The sequence below is a fragment of the Triturus cristatus genome, chromosome 9 (genome assembly GCF_964204655.1).
Source record: "Triturus cristatus chromosome 9, aTriCri1.1, whole genome shotgun sequence".
Taxonomy (NCBI): Eukaryota; Metazoa; Chordata; class Amphibia; order Caudata; family Salamandridae; genus Triturus; species Triturus cristatus.
Genome location: NC_140592.1, coordinates 749,563,324 through 749,586,811, shown reverse-complemented (window position 1 = coordinate 749,586,811; position 23,488 = coordinate 749,563,324). Strand labels below are relative to the sequence as shown.

Here is a 23,488-nt window from a genome sequence, read left to right as displayed (position 1 = left end):
TAAGCTGTAACTGGTCAGTGAAATGACAAACAAATACTAAATATTGGGATGTTTTGCCAATCCTGACCACACCTCTAACTCCGCCCACTGACCCCATTATCGGGTTATTCCCGCCCCCTGATTCTCCGTCCACAGTTCCCCTACTTTTTTTCCCCCACTTCGACCACTATATTTTTGTGGCAGCTAGGGTGACCAACTGGCATTGGTGCAAATTCAGGACGGTGAGTGTAAAAATTCAGGACAAAGGGTCAAAATTCAGGACACAAATTCAGGACAGGAGGTCAAAATTCAGGACAAAACTTCAGGACAATAGGTACGTTTTACAGACACATCAGAGGAGGTCGCGCAATAGTATATAAGTAAGCCCAGCCATATCCAAACATATTCAACCATTTGCAAACCTATCCATCATGTATCCTTCCATCTATCATTTCACTCATCCATCCCTTCATCCATCCTTTCACTTATCTATCCATCCACCCTTTCACCCTATCCATCTGTACACTTATCCATCCACTATTCTACCCATCCAGCCATTCACTCATCCATCCAGCCATTTACCCTTTCACCCATCCAGCCATCCTTTAACTTACTCATCCATCCAGTCACTCATCCTTCCACCAATCCACCCTTTCAGTCAACCATCCATCCTCTCTTTCTCTCTCCATCGACCCTTTCACTTAGCCATCCTTCCTTCCATCCATCTACTCATGAACTCATCCATTGACCCTATCACTCATCCATCCTTTCTCTCATCCATCTATCCTTTCACTCCTCTATTCATCCTTTTGTCCATATACCCTCCCTTTCACTCACTCATCCATCCTTACATCCACCCTTTCACTCATCCGTCCATCCATTCACCCTTGCACTTATCAATTCATCAATTCAGCCATCCTTTCACTCATCCATCCTTTCACTCATTCATCCACCCTTTTACCCATCCAGCTACCCTTCCACCCAGCTATTTATATTTTCTCTCATCCATCCTTCCACTCACTCATCAATCCACTCAGGATCTCATTATCCATCTATTCAATCTTTCATTCATCCATTCACCCTTTCACTAATTCATCCAGCCATCCACCCATCCCTTCACTTACTCACTCGCCCACCTTTTCAAATTAACTTTGAGCTGAGCCTTTGAGAAGAGGCCCATCAAGAACTTCACCCTCGCTGCAGGAGCCATTCCAGGACTGGGACAGAAGCCACCCAGGGCGGAGACAGGATGCACCACAGGGGGGGAGAGGAGCCATCATGGGGGGGGGGGGGGGGGGTAGGAGCCATCACAGGAGGGGGAACAGGATCCACCAGGGTGGGCACAGGGGTGGGTATTCAGTATTCTAGTACCATCTTGGTCTCTGCCAGGGTGGGGTAGGGCTCCTCACCCCCTCCTGGACAAGACAACGAGAAGACAGGCTCTCTTTCCAAAATGTTAGTTTTGCCACCCCCCCCCCCCCCCCCACGCTCCCCCACTGTGATGTACAGTACTTAAAGGAGATACTCCAAGAGAACTGATTTAACTGATTGTCCTCCATACTTTGTTAATCAGTGTGGGTGTGATTGTGCCATTTCTTTATTTTATTACATTATAGACTGCATGTTTGAAGAACCGAGGTTTGCTTAGAATTTAGTTGCAGTAATTAAGCTCTGTGCAGAGAACCACGTGCTGCCTCAGTGTAATCAGGGCCGGTTCTAGGATGTTTGGGGCCCTGGGCAGAAAGGGAATGTGTGAGGCCCCTCTAACTTGCAGAGACATGACGCATTCAGGGCTGTTTGCATCTGAATAGATGCCCCTGCTCCTGAAGCTGCAGCCCCTCCCTCTCAGTCACCTTCAAGCACCTCTTAACAGCTCATCAAGGGCTGAAGGTGTGAGGGTAGCCATCCCGCGGTCTCTCCAGTGCTGCTGGGGATCTGAGCTTTGATACTGCATCGGAGTCTGTTACACCCGACCTCAACAGCATGGGAGTCAAGCAGGGAGGTGGGTGTAAACATCGGAACATCGGCTTTAGGGTGGTGCGACCAGTGCCCGGTGAAAATTACGGACAAATGGCGTCCGTTAAACAATCCTTCACGGACAACGGACAGACGGCCAAAATTACGGACTGTCCGTGAAATTTACGGACGGTTGGTCACCCTAGACTGGCAGCCACGCTGTCAAGTCAGACCACAAATAAAGGCTTCGCGTGACAGCTCAATAAAGGCTGTATTTATTACGAAACAAAAAGCATGCTGAAAGCAAGAAATCCGTTCAGGTACCGCGTGACAGCTCAACAAGAACACAAGACACAGTCCTGGGTGAACAAACTTCTGTCTGTACTGTCAGTAGGATTAAACGCATGCGCATTGGAGGCGAAGTTAGCGCATGCGCAGTCGGTGTGTACGGAAGTTTCTGTTGTTGGCCATGTCTCGCCGGGTGAAGGAGGAGTACGATCGCCGGTACCAGGTGACCGGGAGCCGCCTGAACGAGCGAGGCTTCACGGAATACTGTGTTAAGGCAGAGGTGAGGTTACTAATGGGATGTTTGTGCCAGACAAGCATTGGGAGAGGATTAATTGACACCCAAAGTTTAACCTGTCTATAGTAGATCTACCATACCAAGCCTACGATGTAATATTTGATATTTAATTAGTTTTTAACGTTTGTCTATAGAGCAAATGTTGCCAAGTGACACCGTGTTTCAGTGCTTGTCTTTTATTTAACACCCAATGCATGCAGGGATTTGTAGTTCTGTCTCTCCAGAGTTGAACATATGGGAATATAGAGGTAAGTCGATCGAGTGAGAGCATCTTGGAGGTACGGTAGTTGGAGAACCTGTTTACAGGGGGCCGTCAGTGGGATGAGAACCTTGGTATTGATAAGAGGCTTTGTTCAAAGAAGACACCTAATGGCCTGAGGAACCTAATTGCGATAATGACAAGTGGGGGAAGGCTTTCTACTAAGTACATTAATGTATAGATCAGGACCCCCTGCTACTGTTAACAGTTCCCAGGACAGTGAAAACACAATTGTGCAAACAAATCCTTAGGCAACTCACTTTTTACTTCACAAATTTGAATATATTTTTATGAAGGCCAAGTGTACGCAAATATAAATTGTTACTTCGCATGCGTTACCAGGCATAACTTTACAACGCGAGCCTAATGGCTTACGTTGTAATAACGCAGATCGTGGTAATGACCGCATTGTAAAACCATGCGATGTTGCGCATGCAATGTTATGGCTTTTTCCCAGCGTACGCAAGAAGAAAAATAAACATTGGTTTTTTTTTTTTAAAAAAGCTCTAAAAACAGTGATGTTCAATGTTTTGTCTGTAAAGTTACATGACAGGTTAAAAACACAGAAAATCACAGTGGGCAAACCTCACCCGAGAATGCCATCACTAATCAAAACAGAATTTTAATGACCTGAATACAGCAATGATATGTGCATTTGTTTGATACCCTCGATTCAAATTACACAGATTCTTTTTGTACAATTGTCTAATAAGTACAGCCATTGGAAAGAGAACTTGTCTATAGAACCCACCCAATAGCAGGAGAGCCCGCAAAATAAGTTGACAACTGTCTTATTAAATTGAGGCAAACTTGCTGATCATGGGCAGTGTGGGGAGATGGGGAAGCCCTGTACGTAGGACTGACAGTCAGCTAGGACATACTCAGAAAAGAAGAATCATTAAGCAGACAATATGTGTACAGTGGAAAGGAAAAGAGAATAAAAAGTTGTTTAACAACAATATCCAATGGCGGGAGGCTGTCTTAATAGGACAACAAATAATGAGTGGAGAGCGTGTCTACAGAGGACATCCAGTGGGTCAGTAGTACCTGCGTTGAGATGACACCCTGATGGGTTAACAATCTGTTTATATATAGCAGCCGATTTGAGACTAACACATCTTTACAGAGCACTACCACTGATAAGGATGACTCTTGCCAAATAGAAATGAGATCCTGTCTTAAGATGACAGGTTCTGAGAGGAAAACCTGTGTACAATGGATACAAAAGGAGACAGAAAACGGTCTAGAAAGGATAGCTCATGAGGGATGGCAAACTCTCTATAGAGGGTAGCGTTGAGTGTGACAAACCTGTCTAGAGAGGACCCTCACTGGGCGAAGTCCCTGTCTAGAAAGCAGCCAAAGGGGAAAGAAAACTCTTCCCTATCAGCCCTAGGCATGTCAAAGGCCTTTTTTGGAACCGGTCGTAGCAGCTGGCGCACTTATCACCATAGCTCCCAAGCCCCTTCTAGCAAACCTTTCTTGGTGGTATGGTATAGGCAGAGAACATGCACTCAGCATCTCTGTAAGCATGTAATGATCAAGGATTTTGGCTCTGTTGGTCACAACACTTACTGACCCTCTTTTCCTTTCTTCTTCCTGCAGTTCATTTCAAAGAAGAATCCACAGGACGTGAAAGAAGTAAGTACTCTTCCTATTTTTCTCCATGCATGTCCTAGGAAGATATGCTTCGCCATTATGTGAAAGGGGTAGGGTCTTGGTATAAGTTACTCATACGGGCCTGAAAGTCTCAAGGCAGTAGCCCATTCAGGCTGAAAGTGTTTTGAGAATAGCTTGTGGTTGATGGTGTAAATTCTACAGTTGAGTGAGAAGCACGGTTTATGGTTTTGAACAATCGAGATAACATCATCGACAGCTTGGATGATGGCTGCCTCTGTACTGTATTATGGCCTGAAACCAACTTTGGACCTATGCAGGAGGACATTGGTTTTGATCTTTTTAAGAAGCTGGATGGCAACATCTTCTTCAGTACTGTTTCTCAGGAACAGTAGCAGAGTGAATTAACAGTAATTAGCAAGGTCATCTATTTTGAGGATTGGCTTCTTCAGGAGATACATGGAAAACAACTTGAGGAAAGACACTCTCAAGTTGTCTTGATGATGTTGAGTAAAGATGATGCAGCTTCCTCACTGATCTCTGTCACACCTTAAGATGGGATGACATGTTCTACATATTATGTGTATTTGAGGGATTGAAGGAGCATAGCCAGTTTTTCAACCGAATGGTAGTTTAGGGTTATTTGTATTCAATGCTGGCAGGTATTGATGTGGTGCTGTCCAGTGTTGGTGCTTTGTCGATGTGTTAACATATTTTGCCAATCTTTATGATGAAATATTGTTTGCTATGCATTTTTTCTTAGAGTGAATGGGCACTTGCTTAGTTTACACAGTGCTTCATTGCAAGAAAGAGAACTTTACTTCTGTTGAAGGATTCACTGATGATTGGTATCCAGTTGGTATTGACCTCTAATATGAGCTGTCTTACAATTCGTCCCTTGTTATCTGATGGGGCTTCTCCTGTCACTGAGCTTGGGGTAAAGGATGTAGCCTTACGTCTCGAGCGGTCGACGTCGAAGCTGGGGAACCGGATTCGAGTCTCGGCAAGAACGCTCAACATCCTGTGATTCTGGGCAAATCACTTAATCTCCCAGTGCCTAACTAACATTAATTTGTCCTTGTGTAACGAAACTGATGCTAAGTAAAGCTCTCTGGTACCCGATATCTTCGGGTCTAGTTTGTGCTATATAAAACTCTAAAAAATAACATGGTAAGAAGGGTTTGACTTTAATGGAACATAATTTAATTGGCGAATGGGCAGGCTTTTCTAGAAGTCACTCAAACATTGAGAAGTTTCTAAAGGATCTACTCATTCTTGTCCATGGCTTTGTTTGGCTTCTGCAGGTGGGTGAGGAGTGGAGTATGTCAAAAGAAATGCAGTAGTAATGTAGTCAATTAAGTTCTTGTATTGTGGTATTAGGCTGGTGACAATTGCCCGAGTATTGCAGATGAGGTCTCCATGGTTTCAACAGGCAATGTGATAAGTTGGACAATGTCAGCACTGTCTAGCTACTTTTTCTATTAAAACAAACTTTATTGGGTTTTTGTTTTTTCTTCTTCTATTGTCCATATACCATACTTTCATGACACATTAAAGTATACAAGTCCCCTTGTAGGGTCTCCATGCAAGGAGTAGTATGTTCATCAGTATTCATGGCTGGAGAATGTGATAACACACATTACAAACAAGAAGAGACATCGGATATGCCCCATAGCTTGACTTCCATCAGCTAGGTCATAAAGCATGTTTATGCACAAAACTGTTCAACTATAACCCTCTGGAAACCCTCCCCGCCACCCTCCCCAGGCTCTGGCTGTTTTACATAAAATCCTAGTTGCTCATCCCTCTCACCCCGTATTTCAGTAAAATGTATTAACTTAACATACCATTGCGTTTTGACCTATCCACCCAGGACTGCCTGGGAACTCCATACTTCTGTCTATTGTTGCATATGTGGGGCGTTGGGGTCATCGTCAAGATTGGCACTTTTGTGGGTTTCCACCATTGTGTCCCATTCCAAAGAAATTGGGGTTTTCTGCAGACCACGGGCCTCCTCTCTACGCATTACCTGGCTTTCATCCAGCGCCCACCTGGTCAGCTCACTATGCCATATGCCCACCGTGGGGGCCTTGATTGATTTCCAATTCATAGTAATAGACCTCTTTGCCAGTATGAGCGCCAAGTCCAGAAAGCGTAACTGAACCTTGTGGGTCTTTCTGCGCTTACGGATACCTAGTAAACATTCCAATGGCGCCCCACCTATTGAGAGATGAGTAGTTTTCTCTAACAAACTCACCACCCCTGCCCAAAATTCCCCAAGGCTCGGGCACGCCCATAGCATATGTAGGAGGTCTGCTGCTGGTAATTTGCATCGGCGGCAGTGATAGGCGGTAGCCGGGTATATTCTTTGTAATTTACCTGGCGTCAAGTAAGCTCTATGAAAATTCATACATTGAATAAACTTAAACTTGGCGTTACGAGGTATTTTCCGTGGGTATTCCAACATATTTTCCCATTCCTTGTCTGTGAACTCTCACCCTATATCCACCGCCCATTGTGTTCGAAGCATGCCTAAGGGGACTCCAGCATGTGTGCGGGAGCTAGTGTACAACCACTTAATAAGGTGACTGCCGTGTCCCATATAATATAGAGACCCAATTAATCCATTCACTTGGGGTTCTTCCCGCTGTGGAGCCCAGTGTTGTTTGATATAATGTAAAAGGGCAGCATGTGTCATGTACGTGTTAGGTGCCCCCGTTTCTCTTGTAAATGCATCATGGTCCATCAGTGTCCCACCATTGAAGAATGCCCTGACAGACTCCACCCCCGCATCCAACCTGGGTCCGAGTGCCTGTTGCTTTAATTCGCCACTCGCCAGTGGTATACCCACTATCGGGATATTATCTGCATAAAGCCCACCTTTGGAGGTGTATTTCAGGGACTTCTTCCAGAATTGTAATGCAGTATGCAGCAGAGGTGGTAGTGTCGGTGGAGGTTTGCTGTGTGGCAGAAGCAAAGTATGGAGCGCTCCCTGCTCTATATGTCTAGCAGTGAAATCTATTTCCTGCAAGTTACGTCCCACCGTCCAGTAGGATAACCATTGTAATTGGCATGCATCATAATATGCCCTAAAGTCAGGCGGTCCTAGGCCGCCCCCCCCGCATGTCCAACTGAAGTTTCCTAAGACTGATTCTGCGATGACCTGCACCCCAATTAAGATCTAGTAAAATGGTGTCTAGTGTGTTCAAAATGGTCGGTGCTACCACCAAAGGTAGGGCTGTCTAGCTACTTTGAGGAAGGTTCTCTTCATGGTCTTGGTTGAGATCTACCTTTGAGATTGAACTTTCCAAGGAAGATTGTGTTTATGAAGCTGGTGGAATCTGCTGTGATGAGATTGCGTAACTTGCAGTTGAATGGCGGGCTGCTGTCACAAGGCCTGTAGATGAGATGGCACCTGATTCTTTATTATTGAGAGGGAAAAAAATTGGATAGAAGTTCTCAAATGTTGAAAGCCTGTTGCCTCTGAAGGGTTGTGGGTCAGGAAGAGTGGTGGATAACTGTAGTTCCTCCATCTACTTTGTTGGACTGGTGAATGTGCTTGATGCTCCAGTGAGTGGCACTAGGATATTAAGGATGTGGGTGAAGGATGGTCTGAGACAGATCTCTGATGAAAATGGCATGCAGGTCTTTAGAAGTGATGAGATCACCAGTGTGTGCTACGTGCCTGATTGCAGAGTAGGTATTCATTGGAATGAGGTGAATGTGTTTGTTAAGCAAGGTGCTAAATGGAACTTGAATGAGGCAGTTTATGTTTGCTGTATTAGAGTGATGTGTGGTTTGCGAGGTCTGCATGGGCAAGTGATGGTAGAGGTTGTGCCAGGTGCTGTAGAAGGAAATATGTGGCAAAGCTGTAGTACAGTGATGTTGTTAGAGCTAAGAGAAGGTTCCTTGCCTTTTCCAGTGCTTTATACAACAGACAGGAGAGATCCTTTGCTTTTCTCAGTACAATGGTCTTTGGGTATGTCAGAAGTAGGGTAGGCCAAGTGGTGTGCAGGAGGTCACGTTCCCATGTAACTGTGTGCTCTTCTGTGGCACTGTTTGGGCTGGGGCCCTCTAATTGGTACTTTTCAACTGGGTCAGTGGCTGGGAGGGTGCAATAGGCTGGGTATGAAGCAGGCAAGCTGTGCACTGCAGGACAGGTTATCTTGCATCCACGTGGTGTTCTCTGCACTAGAGGCCAACTGATTAGTCTGTTTCAAGTGGGCTTGTTATGGGAAAGGTCCCTTGGATGCTAAAGTGCAGTCAAACCTGTGGAGCAGGTCACATGACCTTGCTGCTGCATGGGTGTCTGAGTCCATTTTAGACTTAGGGTCCCTTTGATTGGTCCTTTTCAATTTGTCCAGTGGGAGAATGGTATTGTTGCAGCTGGCTGAATAGGCGAGCTGAGTATTGTGCAGCAGGTCATGTGACGTGTGGTTGATGAAATGTTTGAGGTGCTGTAATGGAGCAGTATGTCAGAATATTGAACATACAAATATTGTGTTATCAAAATATCATGAAGGTGAGTATAAATAGGCATAGATTTACTACCTTAACTCCATATCTTCTTACCTTGAATATATATATGTTAAATAAAAAACAAAATGTTGAAGCTTAGTTATAGTAAGGAATATTGTATTTATTCTCTTTAAACAAAACCTATTTAAACTACACCAACAGTACACATTCTAGTTATAGCTATAACTTACAGTTATAACTTGTGTGTCTTCTAAAACGTTGTATAACTCGCACACCTCCGTACACAGTGTTATGAACTCGTTAGATCACTACATTAACTATAACTCAACAATCTACCATGCACAGTGTTCTCATTGAATTATGTCATTAGACATGTCATGAGTCTTGTTATGAATGCTATCACTTAACATGCTATAAGTGATGTAATATCGAAAGCTGTAGAGAATGGAAAAGTGCATGGAGAAGGAACGGGTTATAGTGGATTGTCGTTGACTGGAGTGTCGTGTAGGAGAGTGCCGCAGAGTGCAGTGGAGTGGTGTATCGTATAGTGTCATACAGTGTAGTTGAGTGGCGTGGAGGGGTATACAGTGAAGTAGAGTGTGGTGGAGTGGCATGGAGTATTGTAGAGCAGATTTGCCTAGTGTGGGGTGGAGTGGAGCGGCATAGATTGGAGTGTTGTACAGTGGGGTAAAGTGTCGTACAGTGGAATGGAGTAGAATAGAGTGGAGAAGTGTAGCGTAGAGTCTAGTTATGTGTCGTGGAGTGGAGTTATAGAGTGGAGTGGCGTAGAATAGAGTCAAGTAAAATGTCATACTTGGAGTGGCATGTCGTGCTGTGCAGTGGCATGTTATAGAGTGTTGGAAAGTGTTTTTGAGTGGCATAGAGGGGGAGTAGGATGTTATAGCGAAGAGTAGAGTGGAGAGGCATACAGTGTCATAGAGTTGAGTTGGATGCAGTGGAATGACATACAGTGAAGTAGTTTGTCATAGAGTAGAGGTGAGTAAAGTGTGTTAGAGTAGCATAAAGGGAGCTGCGTAGAGTGTCATAAAGTGGAGTAAAGTGTTGCAGAGTGGCATAGAGTGGAGTAGAGTGTCGGACAGTGGCATAGAGTGGAGTAGTGTTGTAAAATGTAGCGTAGAGGCATACAGTGTCGTAGAATGGAGCAGTGGCGTAGTGGGGTTAAAGAGTCGTGGAGTGGAGTAAGGTGTCATAGAGGGGAGTGGTGTGTCGTGGAGTAAAGTGCAATGACGTAGCATAGAGTTGAGTGGTGTGTCATGGAATGGTGTATCGGAAAGTGAGAGTGGAGTAGAGTGGATTGCCATAGAGTATAATTGAGTGTAGTAGAGAGGAGTGGCATAGTGTCCTAGAGTTGAGGAGCATATAGTGGGCAGGGTGGAATGGCTTATAATGGAGTAGTGAGTCATAGAGTAGCATGGAGTGGTGTAGAGGGAGTTTGGTAATGCACTGCCATAGACTGGAGTAGAGTGTTATACAGTGGAATCCCACCGAGTGGAGTACGGTGTTGTTGAGTGTAGTGTCGTGGAATGGAGTGGGGAACATGCCACAGTTTTGTCATCCCTGTATACAGGGGCCCAATATATCACTACGTGTTTGTGCCTTATAAATTTTAAACTACTGAACCTATTTAGATCTACTACCAAAAAGAACCCTTTCCACACCATAATACATATTCCTGCCAATTTTTAAGAAAATCCTTCTGCCCATTTTGGCGCTACATCTTTTAAAAAGGTCCTTTTAAAAATGTTTAAATACTTTTGGAGGAGTGGTCCCCGTACCCCATCCCATGGGGCCTGCCCTTTTTCAAATAGAAGAGGGGGCCCCTCCACAGACAGACATTTCATTCCTGGGGACCCCATCCCCCGGGGCCTGGCCATGTCTGCTGGGTGTCTCCAGCGCACCCAGTCTGCACTGGGACCGCAGGGGAAGTCTGAATGCCCCTTGCGGCATTTCTTTCACACACAGGGAGCTGCTGGAACAGTTGACATATCCATTCAAAGACCCATACTACTACTCACACCCCCTTCCTTGGGCCATTTTCGGCCCTGGGGACCCCATCTCCCGGAGCCAGGCCTTTTTTCAATGGATCTGGGGGGGGGGGGGCTGGGGGGGGAGGATCATGCGGGCCCCCTCCCAGGGCCAATTTCTGGCCCGGGACCCTATACCCTGGGGCCTTAAAAAAAATATATATATATTAAAGGAAGGGGGTGAGCGGACCGCCTCCCCTCCCCCCCCCCCCCCCCCCCCCCCCCTTCCTGGGCCTATTTTGGTCCCAAGGACACCATCCCACGACCACAATTGTGGGTGCCCTGATCACTTAATTGTCAATACCAGAATGTATTTAAGCTGCCACATGGTGGCGCTGTTTGTATAATTTAGAGATGAGCAGTATACACTAAAAACAACGAATATCTGCGGCACAAGCCATATTTATAGCTTTAGGGGCCTGGAATAATCTGAATTGGCACACTTGTAGCAGTGTGCTGGTTAGTAGTTGTGTGGATACTGTCATTGGCAATGCTGGCAGTGGTAATGGGTGGTGCAAGTTGCAGAGGCCTCCTGATGTAGGACCTGTCACTTGTGTTTTTTACAAATTAGGCACTGTGCTCAATACATGCTTTTTTGACTAGATTGCTCTGGTTTTCCTTGGTAACCTCTCTCATTGTTTCTGCCCATCCCCAACAGATCACAGTGTGGAAACGCTACAGCGACCTGAAGAAGCTTCACAGCGAGCTCTCCTACACACACCGCAACTTGTTTCGCAGAATGGAAGAGTTCCCGCCATTCCCCAAAGCACAGGTCTTCGGTAATTGTACCTACTCTTCTGTTCTTCTTGCCATTAGTAGCAGCAAATTCAGTTTCCATATTCAACTCCATTAAACGTTGAGTCCCCCATTTTGTTACAGGAAGCATCCATTTTCTGTCCCTATGGTAGAAATTAGAATGTCCAGCTTGCAAAATCGGAAGTTAGCAATGCGACTATAGGCATGAGCACAGTTCCTGTGCTTCAACTGATTACTGCATCCAATTTTCTGCCGCTCACTTGGAGTCCTTTTGTGTTGCAGGGCGATTTGAAGAAGCTGTTATCGAGGAGCGCAGGAAGGGTGCTGAAGCCATGCTGACCTTTACTGTGAACATTCCAGCACTTAGCAACAGTCCACAGCTGAAGGATTTCTTCCGGGTAAGTGTACCTATCCTGTAACTTACCTCAGCCTGCAATGTTTTTTAAAACACAGGCTCCTTCTAGGTGGAGAATGGATAGTTAATAATCATCACATACTGAGAAGGAATCCTGTCCTCTCCCTCTCCACAAACAGATGCACAGACACAACACCACTGGAAGGGAATGCCACTGGAATGCAAAATGGGGTTGCTGTGTCGCACGTTGGTACATTTTTTTCCAGTTATCGATTATTTTCAGTTGAACACAAATATAAGCTCAACAAATGCTCTAAAATGCCTATCTTGATTTATATACACAACTCAGAGGCTTTCCTAGGACTGGAGGGACAGATTGCACAACATCTGCAATAGAAATCTTCTGAGTAGAAGTGCAACGACTTAAGTCTGCAGCCTAGAAAACAGAACTGAGAAGGGAACATAAGAGGCATTTACCAAGTCATTAGTATAAATATTTTTTTATGAGGAAAAGTGTTTAATTACAGTAGTAGAAAGGAGCGCAGAGGTATTATGAAGACAATTAAATATTGCCTTAGCAAAAATAGTGTAGAGGGAGAGGGAATATTACCGAAATATTTAAATACAATGGGTTTTTAAATCCAGCAAGAGTCTACACCAAGGCTATAAACTTGAGAGAGGGAGAGCTATAATATAAACATCGAAAACTGTCACTCCATCATGGCACCACATACATTTCTGCATACCCCTGCATCACATGCACCCTACTGCAGCACACAATATATTACACTACATTACACTGTAGCACACATCACACATTAACACTTATACAAAATACCCTGCCACATGATGTCACACCACATACTGCCTTAGAAATACCAAATCGCACCACTTGACACAACATACCAGATCTCACCATTATACTTCATCTTTAAGCACATTACACCATCCACCACCACACAGTGCAACATCACACCATCACTACTCTGTGAGCACAATATTATATCTTACAACAGTACACAACAGACCCCAATGCATAACACTATATCACACCTTGCAACAGAATAATACTTCCTACCAACCATGTCACACTTCATAATGCAACATGTCTTGCCACACCACACCTTTACATTCCACGCAACCATTCAAAATGCCTTCCAATACAATAGGAAACCAAACTACACCATTCCACATCAAGCTGTTTACGATATGAACACATTGCATAGTAACACCATACTCTCAAAGACCCGCCACATCATACCATTTCCTACTGCATTGTATTATCGCCCTATTGAACATGCTGCACCACACCACATTATACCATAAAACTTTATCTTAACATGCAACACATTACCACACCACATGACATAGTCCACCACGCTTCAGATGTTCTCTTTATTTTTACAAAAATGTATGGAGAGTGTTTGGGCCCCCTGCTGCATAATTTCCTATTTGTCACACCAACATTTTCATTTCACCATTTTTGTGTGCTCCAGAGTCAATAATCTAGTAATGGGAGACCCACTGGTGGAGAACATGATTACGGGTGCCAGGAGTTGGCTTTGCTATCAGAGGAAATCACTCCTGCTGTGGGATCTGAGAAACAAAGTACAACTCCTGAGCCATGTTTGAGGTTCCAGCATGGTTATCAAGATGCGGCAGGGCAAGCTACTGAATGGGCTTCGTGAGCAGCAGTGTCTGGAGAATGCAGACACAGGTACCGGCTAGCAGGTAGAATCGAGCGGGGAGGGGCCCTCACCTTGTGACTGACAGAGCAGCGACATTGAAGTAAAATGTCTGGTGGCTAAAGTGATGAAGCCCATTGACAAGACAAGCATAGGAAGGACGTATGAGGGACTCTCCCACCACATGCACGTGATCACAATCACTGTGTAATTTTGAGATGAATGTAACAATTTTAGATTCACATGGATGTCTATCTCCAACCATCTTCTTTCTACCGGAGGTTTAATGGGGGAATTTGTTTCCCAAGAAGAGCACAGGTCACCCCGCTGTTGAGTCAGTCTGCTTTGGGGGTTAATGCCAGTGAAGACTGATAGACCGAAAGTTTACAAAATGATTTTCATTTGTTTCTGATCTATTGCTGGGGCTCTGAGGGCAGTGATAGAGTAGATGAGAAAGGCATAGAAAGGTCTCACCTACCCTTTGCCCTGAATAAAAAAATGAATAATTTTGAAAGTAGAAGCAAGGATAGAACCAGAGAGTATGAATGAACAACAAAGATGACCTAGGAAGCAGATTAGTGTCTATCGCAAGTCATGGTAGCCCAGTAAAAACATTTAAGAATTTCAACAGTGTGAATAAGATCAGTTACTCAGTGCAAAGGCAGAATAAAGACTTCTGAACATGCCTACATCTATATCCCGGGAATGTCTTCAGAGCGCACCCAGGTGATAATCTGACAACAGAAATGGAGTCTCCCCAGGCTGCCCGCGTAATCTTCATACAGCAGGTACTCTAATCTTTCTGAAATGAGTGCTGAAAATACAAGAAAAACATAGAAAAGAGACATTTGAAAGCGGGGGAGCAGTGCTGTTCGCTCCATTGGATGAGAGTACACATGATGGTATACTGGGTATATATTTCATTTGCTTTGTTTTTCTGGTTGCATATTGAGTATATATGGATACGCAGGTAGCCCTCTATTGAATGTACTGTCTGTTACTCTGCAGTCCTGTAATAGCTACACTAGATTGTTCTATATATCTAAAAAGCAATACTGGGAAATAACGGTAGGAAGAGTGTGCTTTTCTAAATCCTCCTGGGTCAGGAGCGTTTACCTTGCTTCCATGGAGCCTGTTATGTAGTATTGATAAAACACATTTGGTGAAGTTTTCTAGTCGAAATCCTGCCAACGTGGGGATTTTATGAGTCCAGATTACTTTTTAAAATTATTTTTATTTTAACTTGGGACCACTATCCATCTGTGCAGTTCACAATCATTTGCAAAAGCACACACATTTCCTACCAGCATTGACTTCTCAGCCCCTCTAACGTAATTAATTAATCACTTAATTCATACGTATTCTTCAAATTTTTAACCTGACCAATCAAAAAAAGAAGTTCATCTCAAACAACCTTAGATGTAATGGATTACATGGTTTATCTCAGAACATAAGACTAAAACCTATTAACCCCAGTCTTAAGTAATCCTAGAATAATGCAGGAGATGGTTCTTATCTGAAGAGGTCAAGTGGAAAACCAAATTAACAAATTAAACAATTGACTAACCACTACTCCTGGGTTCCTGGAGGAATGTGCTACTTACAGAAAAATGGCTTCCCTTTCTCATCAGGGATAGTAAGCACTATATAACTCCAATTAGTATTCAGTGCAATACACACTGTTTCATCATCACATGGGGAACCCTAGCTACATGATCATTACTTTGATAACCTTGCTTACAGTTGTGATCTAGTTAACCAATAGGCAGCCAAAGCATTCAGGACTTACCATGTTTTGTCAAGTTCTTTGTACTTTTTTCGAACCCCTATGGCTTTTTCCTTTTTGCCTGTTATCCATAGCGTGAATAGTTTGTCTGCATTTACTGAAAAGCTGGAGGAATGTCTGGGGATCGTCTGTTCACGTCTGCCACCGGAAAACAATCTCAAAATGCTCCAGCAACTGAGTTTCTGAAAATGTGCTTCTTTGTTTAATTACTAGTTGTCTCTTTAGCCACCAGGAATTCGTTTGATCAATTGCCTTGTTATGGTGTAATGGGTCGATTTGGTTGACCATGACAGTGCATCAGGAGAACGGATGCATGTTAAGGAGGAATAAAATAGCTTCTATCGGTTTCTGAGTGCTGCACCCCTTAATGATTAACAATAAAATGATAGGCCACTGTAAGAAGGTTGAATCCTGGTGTGAGTTAGGGGGGTACTGCTCAGCCTAGTTCCGGTGTGGGGACATTGAGACTACACCGAGTTGGTCTCTTCTGTTGGTTACCCCGTACAGTATAGAAGACATTGTAAGATGCGTTTCCCAAGCCAAGTATGACAACCTTTTGAATGTTTGCATAACAAGTGGGATAATAAAAGTCCTTTTACTTAAAAGCTTCAATTAACTGGTGTTCTCTTCTCTCTCTATGTGCTCATTCTTTTTCTTTTTATCCCTTTCTAATGGCCCTTTGTCATGTCAATCTGTGTGTCGTTTTATTTTTGGCTCTATATCCTTTTTGACTTCTCTTTCTAGTAGATCTAAGCAGAGCATTTCTGCCTTTTCTTGGTTTTTTGGGGATTGTTTTTTCTTCTGTGCAGGAACGCTTCAATGTCTAAAGTAATTGGTTTCTTGAAAGGCCTGTAAGCTGGGTTCTCCATTACCTGCCTCACAAATTTGAGATATTAGGGCCATTATTTGCTTTTTCGCTAGTTAGTCTGTTAAACTTTTGTTCATTTCTTGTGTAATTTACAATCTTTTTTCCTTGTTTCTTCGGAGGTTGTTATTATTACAGGCCTCTAGATCAGTTCCCTCAGTAATTAAGGCACTTGTGTTCCATTTCGACAAAAGCAGATTGTGATTGCAGTAAGTTCTATGGTGCAGGGTGAACTCTTCAAGCTATGATATCCCATTTAGAATGAATATTATATAATAATTTCCTGGCTTTCTGCTCTGACCATGCAATTTTTTCTCGGTGAATGGTTGAGTGAGTTTTAAGCCGAGGCAAATTGTGACCATTCATCAGTGGTAGTAGCATTTTGCCTTATTTTCTACTGGTGATTATTATTGTTTATTTTATGTAGATCTGCAAGCCTTTCTTCTTCCCTCTAGATATAACTTACCAACTCATGAACCTTTAATATTCAGGCATTTTTGTAAACACAGTTGATAGGTTGTTGACTGTATTATTTGTCTTCGCAGATAGTCTGTGTCAATAGAATTTCTAAATCTTTAAGACGGCTTTTATTTAAGTTTTGTCCATGTTCGCGAGATGTACTTATTTATCATTTTTATACTGTTATGTACCCAATCTTTTGGAAGAGTCCAATATCACATTGTTTCATATCCTTGAGTAGGCCTGGCTCTCTTTTTTCAACCCTTGTGATAGTGATAATCCATGAGAGGACATTTATTCTTTTTTGTCTCCTACTCATATATTTATCTAATGCCTTCCCATATCTTGTGCATTACTGCCTAGCCTCTGGATAGTCTCTGGGAGGCGTCAATCTGATTCAGTTTTGAATCTGTGCACTGATGCATTAATTTGGCCCAACACCTATTTCTAGGGCAGCATTTCTGGTGTACTGTTTGGTTCATATTTGTCCTTGAAGACCTCTGTTACCGTAGTTATCAGTTATTGCTCTTGTTCTCTATTTATTTTTAGCATAAAATCTTCGTTTGCTTGGCTTTTTTTTTTTGGTCTGCCGTAAGAAATCACTAGTCTAGCTCTAGATTGTACTGGATGTACATGCTTTTTTCATTAACTCCCTTTTTGCCAATCTTTGGGGGGGGGAGCGGTCCATTGCAGTGATATTTTTACTATTTATGGCTCCTTAACAGTTTCTTTCTTTTTACTATTAATGGATGCATGGCGCACTCTGCACCGCATGAATGTGTACACAATTCTGTGATTTTCTTACTTAATGTATATGGTTATTGATTGGTTATTTCTTCTAGCTGTTGCATATGGTAAAACTGTAGTAATCGTGTAGTATGTTATATTCTCCAGTGCTATGTTATGTTGTTCACTGCCTCGTGCTCTACCTTGACTTGCATTTCAACCACATTTTTTAGGACTAAATGTCTTTAAACTAAGAATCAATTTCCAGTTTTTTTATAGTTTCTCAGAAGCATAGTGATTGTTTGCTGACCTAAGAAGAACCACATGATGAGCGTAGTCTACTTTTCTCTTTGCTCCTACTATTTCACAGTTACTACTTCTGCACCACTTCTCTGTGTCCCCCTGGGTATAACCAATTAGCTGGTGCATTTTCCTCCTGACTGCCTCTTCCATCTTGAAAATGCAGGGTATGCTTCTTGCGATTCATCCTTTTCCCTTGCGTATTCTTTCTGGGCGAGTATTCGGTGCACTTGTCCTTGTGAATCCCTAAAACTTTCTGTTTGAGTTGTCCCGCTTACCCTCATCTCTTGCCCATTTCTATGTGTATCCATGCTTATATTTGGTATTTCTTTCCTGTGTTGCCCAGATGATGTCCGCTTTTTAACTATTTTGTCAAAACTGAGTCCTTCAGCATTTAAGCCTTAAAATTCCCTCATCTGTTCAACATTTTTGGGTTCTGCACACTTTTGTTGCTTGGGGTGAAAAGTCCTATTTTTTGATTTGTGACATTTTCTGATGTTGAAATTAGGTTTTCCTCACGTGGTTGTTCATTCACTTGTTAGTATGTTTGATGCCATGAATTTCACTTCCATCATTCCATTCTTAGACCATGGATGATTCTGATTTGTCTTCTTCCTTGGCTTAATGTTGGATACTTAACTGTTCATGCCACTGCATTTAGTTCATCGGCTCTGGTACCACTTGCTCTACCCCAGACTTTCCTCCCTTGTGTTTCTGGTCCACTTATAAGATTGAAAAAGCCATGTTTGACTTTTCTTTCCTTACAAGTGAGTCATCAATGCTTATCCTCTTCAACTTTGCTGTACCTTCAGAATCTACTTCCCACTAGAATTTCTTGTTGTGTTCTCCATCCAGTACTACATCCTGGTCTCCTTCTGGATTTGCTACACTTTCTTATTGGTGGCCAAAAGAGAGGGACTCTTTAACAACTATTCCCATTAACCTAAAGGGCCACCAGTTAGAGCTTTGTGTTTTGTTAGGCTTGGAGGTTGCTCAGGTACTGGAAGAGCTGTGCCAGTCATTTCACCTCTCCCTTGCTTCTCCTCTTAGAGGCCATTTATAGCCTGACAATGCTGCTCTCTCTGCTTTGGTTGTTACAAGGGGTCTCTCTCACTCTCATTCTAAAGCTCTCTCTGCTAATCCAAATCAGTCGCCACAATTTGGGGTTTTAAGGTCAATCTGCAATTTGTCCCTTTTTCCTCCTGCTTTGCTCTCTGTGCTATAATGGCTGCGTCAAACATAATTTAAAACATTCTCTGGCTTGTACTCAGACCTTCTGTGGTGCTCTGCTGCAAAGTCTGACAGCATGCATTTCTTATGTCACTTAATAATTTCGCTTGTCAGTATAATTGTTTAAGGGGTGGATCAGGTCTGTATTCCTCCCAATTATTTGTTCTAATATTATCACTTCTGTACCCTCTGTTGTTAGAGTTGTTGATATCAGAGGATGATGTAATTTAATGGGGAGTATATTTGGATCCTTAAGTCTCTCCTTGGTTTCCACTTTGATATATTTTGGCCCTTTGCGTGTGCCTTTCTCTTTCTATTTACCACTCTCTTCAATGTTCTATTTATTCTGTTATCGCTTTTTGGGATCTTTAAATTGCCACTTTGCTTATTGTGGTTTAACAGGCCTCAAGGTGCATTTGGGACTTAGACAAAAAGCATGTGCAAAATATCAGGGGTTGTTGTCAACTTCTCTGCTATTTCAGCCTTTATCGTCTCTAACCTTTATCATGCCTTTTTGGAAGTACTGCTTTATTGGCGTTAAGTAGCAAGTCCTTCCTGTGTGTCTAACTTTTTGTGACTCAAATTCAACTGATTTTTAATCAGCGTTCTTTAATGGTTTTTGATCCTCCTCCCTCATGCAATGGGCTCTTAGTTCCACATTGGCAAAAATAGTGGTTGGTGGTAATATACGATTTAGGTTTTATTTGAGTGCTTGTTGCTTTGTGACTGCTGTTTTTTGGTAACATGGATCAACGGATAAATGTTGTCCCTTAGCAGTACCTATATTCCTTATCCAGTATGATTTGATCCTTTCCACCTGCATCCACACCACCTTTATCATCTGATACACTTTAAGGTGCCACATTTGCACCTTCACAAACATGCTCCGCTTCTACTTATTTTCCCTTTGAATATTATTTAGTTGTGCAAGTCAGGTTGCTCTTTGCTGTATTGTGTATGCCACAAGGGTTGTTATTTTGCTGTTCTATATTCTCAGCACCCAGTTAGGGGGGCCATATGGAAATAGTTTACATCCGAGCCTTCTACCTCGTTAGTTAGTAGGAGTAATTGCTGAGCCTTTATTGTCTATCTTGCCCTCCTTTCTTTTTATCCTCATCTCATCCTCCGTAGTTTAAATTAGTCAGTTCCACGCTCTCTGAGTTGACGGGGATCGCTTTGGCATCCAAGCAAAGCAGCATTCTGACGTGCTCCGGAGAATGCTCAAGCAGGGTGCTACAAGTGAAGATGATGGCTGTCTTCAAAAGTTTCACTTCATTCCTACTGTTCATTTATGCTATGCTTGTATGCACACCCTTTATAAGCACCGCAGTTCCATCCACAATGCGGCTCATCATTGCTCACCTCACCACCATTCACCCAAACACCCTGTACCACATCACAGCATCCTAGAGCCTGCAGTGCCACATCACACTACACCATTCACAACCACACCAGACCACATCTTATCACACAATACAACATCATTCACCATACCACTGCATGCAAAAGCACCTTGCAAAATCCTACACCGTGTAGCATCACACAGTGCAACTTAGCATTCCACACAGCATTATGCCATTCCATCTCACCATACTATCCTTCAACAAATTATGCTACGCACTACCACATCACAACATGCAACAGCAGACCAAGTCATCAAACTCCACATCACACTGAACTACAACATACAGCACCACACCATACCAGGCCATAAAAATCAATGCCACACCACATTACACTCTGAGATCACACTAGACTATACCATTCCTTGCAATCGCACGTCACAACAGCAAACATGACCCTGTATCAAACCACGTATGGAGAAAGTGACTTGGGGAGATACAGTCTATAATGCTGACATTATGATGTTCCATGTGTTGGAATGGGAGCTGTCGTGGTTGACGGTTGGTTCATTACCTTTTTGCTAAACCTGTATAGTTACTTCCATTAGGGGCATTTTGGGGAATGATTAGAAATGATCAGGCAGGGGCACTTTTGTCATTGTTAATGCCATGTGAGCTCCCATGTTTTTCCTAGAGCTCGTGATTTCTTTTCTTTTTCCAGAAACAAGACCACAAAGCAGGGTTTGTTTCTGGAAAAGAAACAAACAATATCACTTGGCATGCAGTGAGTTTTGTTCTTTCTTTTTGAAAAATATTTTTATTAACATTTTCTGTTACAAACCAGTGATGTAGTACAATGCCTTTAGTATTCGATGGCTTTTACATAATGGTACATAATATTTCTCAATAGTGATGTATTTCTGAGAGTGCTTATTGAGGTCCCTTTTTTCCACCTTTATTCTAGAACTGCAGTGGTTCACACTTTACATCACAACACTCTTGTTTCAGTTGCTAGTCACTTTCCTCCAAAAGCGGTTCTTCTTGCGGGGGTTCACAGAGATTGCCCCGAAACGTATTCCACTTTCCCCACACCCGAGTCAATTTTTCGGGCAACCCCTGTGCACATAGACTGATTTTTCTATTATCATTGTACCATCCATGTCCTGACACCACTGCCCGTAGCTAGGGGTTACTCTAGTGCCCCAGTGTGTGCTATATTTCCTTTTGCCGGTGCCACCCAGTTTTGAGCTGCATGATTGAGGTCAGTAGGTTCCCAGATATTGAGCAGACCTCTTTTTGGTTCCGGCTGAATCGTTATTCCTGTAACTTGGGAAATCGTGTGCATAATTGTTTCCCAATAAAATGTGATTTTCGGGCATTGCCAAAGTGTGTGCCAGAATGTGCCTGGTGCGCTGCACTGCTGTAGGCAAAGTGGTGTGTCTGCTCTTCCTAAACTATGCAGCAGTACTCGTGTATAGTAAGTGCGGTGCAGAATTTTTAATTGTATTAGCTTCAGTTTAGAGGGGATCACTACCTCTTTTGGGGATGCGAGTGCTTCCTGCCAGTCTGCCTCATCCAACTCTCCCACTTCTGCCTCCCATCGTTCCTTAAGGGATGTCGTGGGGTCCGGCTGGTTGTTTATTATTTTCCCATATGTTTGGGAAATAGCTTTTTAAGGTAAGTGGTCGGTCAACAATCTGTCCTCTAGGGGCGAGGCCTCCGGCAGTTGTGTACCTAATGGAATTACTGCCTTATGGGCATGACCGATCTGCATATACCTGAATGCTTCCGTCTTTGCGAGGCCATAAGTGGTCTATAACTGTGTGAATGTGACCATCTCTCCTTTTTTCCACAGATCTCCCACCTTAGAGATGCCTATTAGGTCCCATTGCGTAAATCCTTTGGTGTTTCTTAGTTTGCCTAGTTTCCGGGTGTCCCATAATGGCGTTGCCTGTGTCATGGGGCCCTCCCAGCCCAATACTCGCTGCGCTTCGGGCCAGACCTGAATTGAATGTGCTGTTGGACATGTGAAAGCCTTCCTTCTGGGGTTATTGTATAGTGCATCCAAAATCCCCCCCGCCTCTAAGAGGTGTCGATCCATGCAGGATGCCGGTTCAGTCTGTGATGCGTGGAGCCATTGGTTTATTACAGTAAGTTTTGATGCCCAGTAGTATGTTTTTATATTGGGGAGGGCGATACCCCTGTCGTACCAGCTCTTCACTAGTTTATGCATGGCTATGCGGGCCGATTTCCCATCCCAGAGCAGCTTTGTTACTTCGGCGTTTATTGCTGCGAAGTATGTAGGGGAAACCGGTAACGGCGTGTTCTGTAGGGCATATAAGAATCTAGGGAGTGCCATCATTTTAAAGAGAGCTGCCCTACGAGTTTTGTTCTTTCATGTTGTGATGGTCTTCCCGGACTAGGTTTGCCATATGTCACAGGATGGACCTGGGAAGGGAAAACCAGTAATGGTCGGTATGTTCTAAATTGTGCAGGATGGCCATCACTGTTATCTGGCAGCACAGTGGTGGGGCTGTCGTGTTTCTGCCAAAAAATGCTCTTGCTCCAACAGAGGGAACCCAGTCCCTCCTCCCACCACCAAATGGAGTGGTGGAACAACAATGTTTGATGGACAGCGCATTCACCTATTTATTTTTTAGCACCCACCAATCTAAAAATTATATCCTTTTTGTTTTCTTGGGCACTGGGGTGTGTTTAGCTTTCATTCCTTTGTGTGGCAAAGAGGAGGGTGTCTGGATAACACAATAGCATTTCTCACTAATGCAAATCACATCCATACACTCCCACCATCTCTGTACTTTTTATGTCATTCCAATAACCTTCATCAAACGCCATACAGATATCTGACTTGATACACTACCATAACTTGGATTTCTGGGACCTGCCACCTTACTACCTGATTCCCAATAATGAAATGCACTTCATAATGGCAAAAAAGTACACAGCGTTATAATTAGGGAGGAGCATTCTGGCTTGATCAATTGATATGACCTCTCGGCAAAAACCTGCAAGGAGACAGAGTTGGGTTATGGCTGGAGATGAACAGT

General features: G+C 43.3%; 1 protein-coding gene and 1 long non-coding RNA gene across 3 annotated transcripts in view; one reads left to right on the top strand and one right to left on the bottom strand.

The window, feature by feature from the left end:
* Nucleotides 1-23,488, bottom strand: part of LOC146798747 (uncharacterized) — a 242,894-nt gene that overhangs the window by 7,373 nt on the left and 212,033 nt on the right. The window lies entirely within an intron of this gene.
* SNX15 (sorting nexin 15) overlaps nt 2,317-23,488 on the top strand; it is a 63,503-nt gene continuing 42,331 nt past the window's right edge. Inside the window, exons 1-4 of one of the 2 annotated variants that reach the window (XM_085626039.1) lie at nt 2,317-2,503; nt 4,380-4,415; nt 11,574-11,694; nt 11,954-12,069. In XM_085626039.1, coding sequence (XP_085482165.1) covers nt 2,366-2,503; nt 4,380-4,415; nt 11,574-11,694; nt 11,954-12,069 — 411 coding nt within the window. In that variant the 5' untranslated portion in view covers nt 2,317-2,365. The remainder of the gene's footprint in view (nt 2,504-4,379; nt 4,416-11,573; nt 11,695-11,953; nt 12,070-23,488) is intronic. The other variant, XM_085626040.1, reaches the window with a different exon arrangement.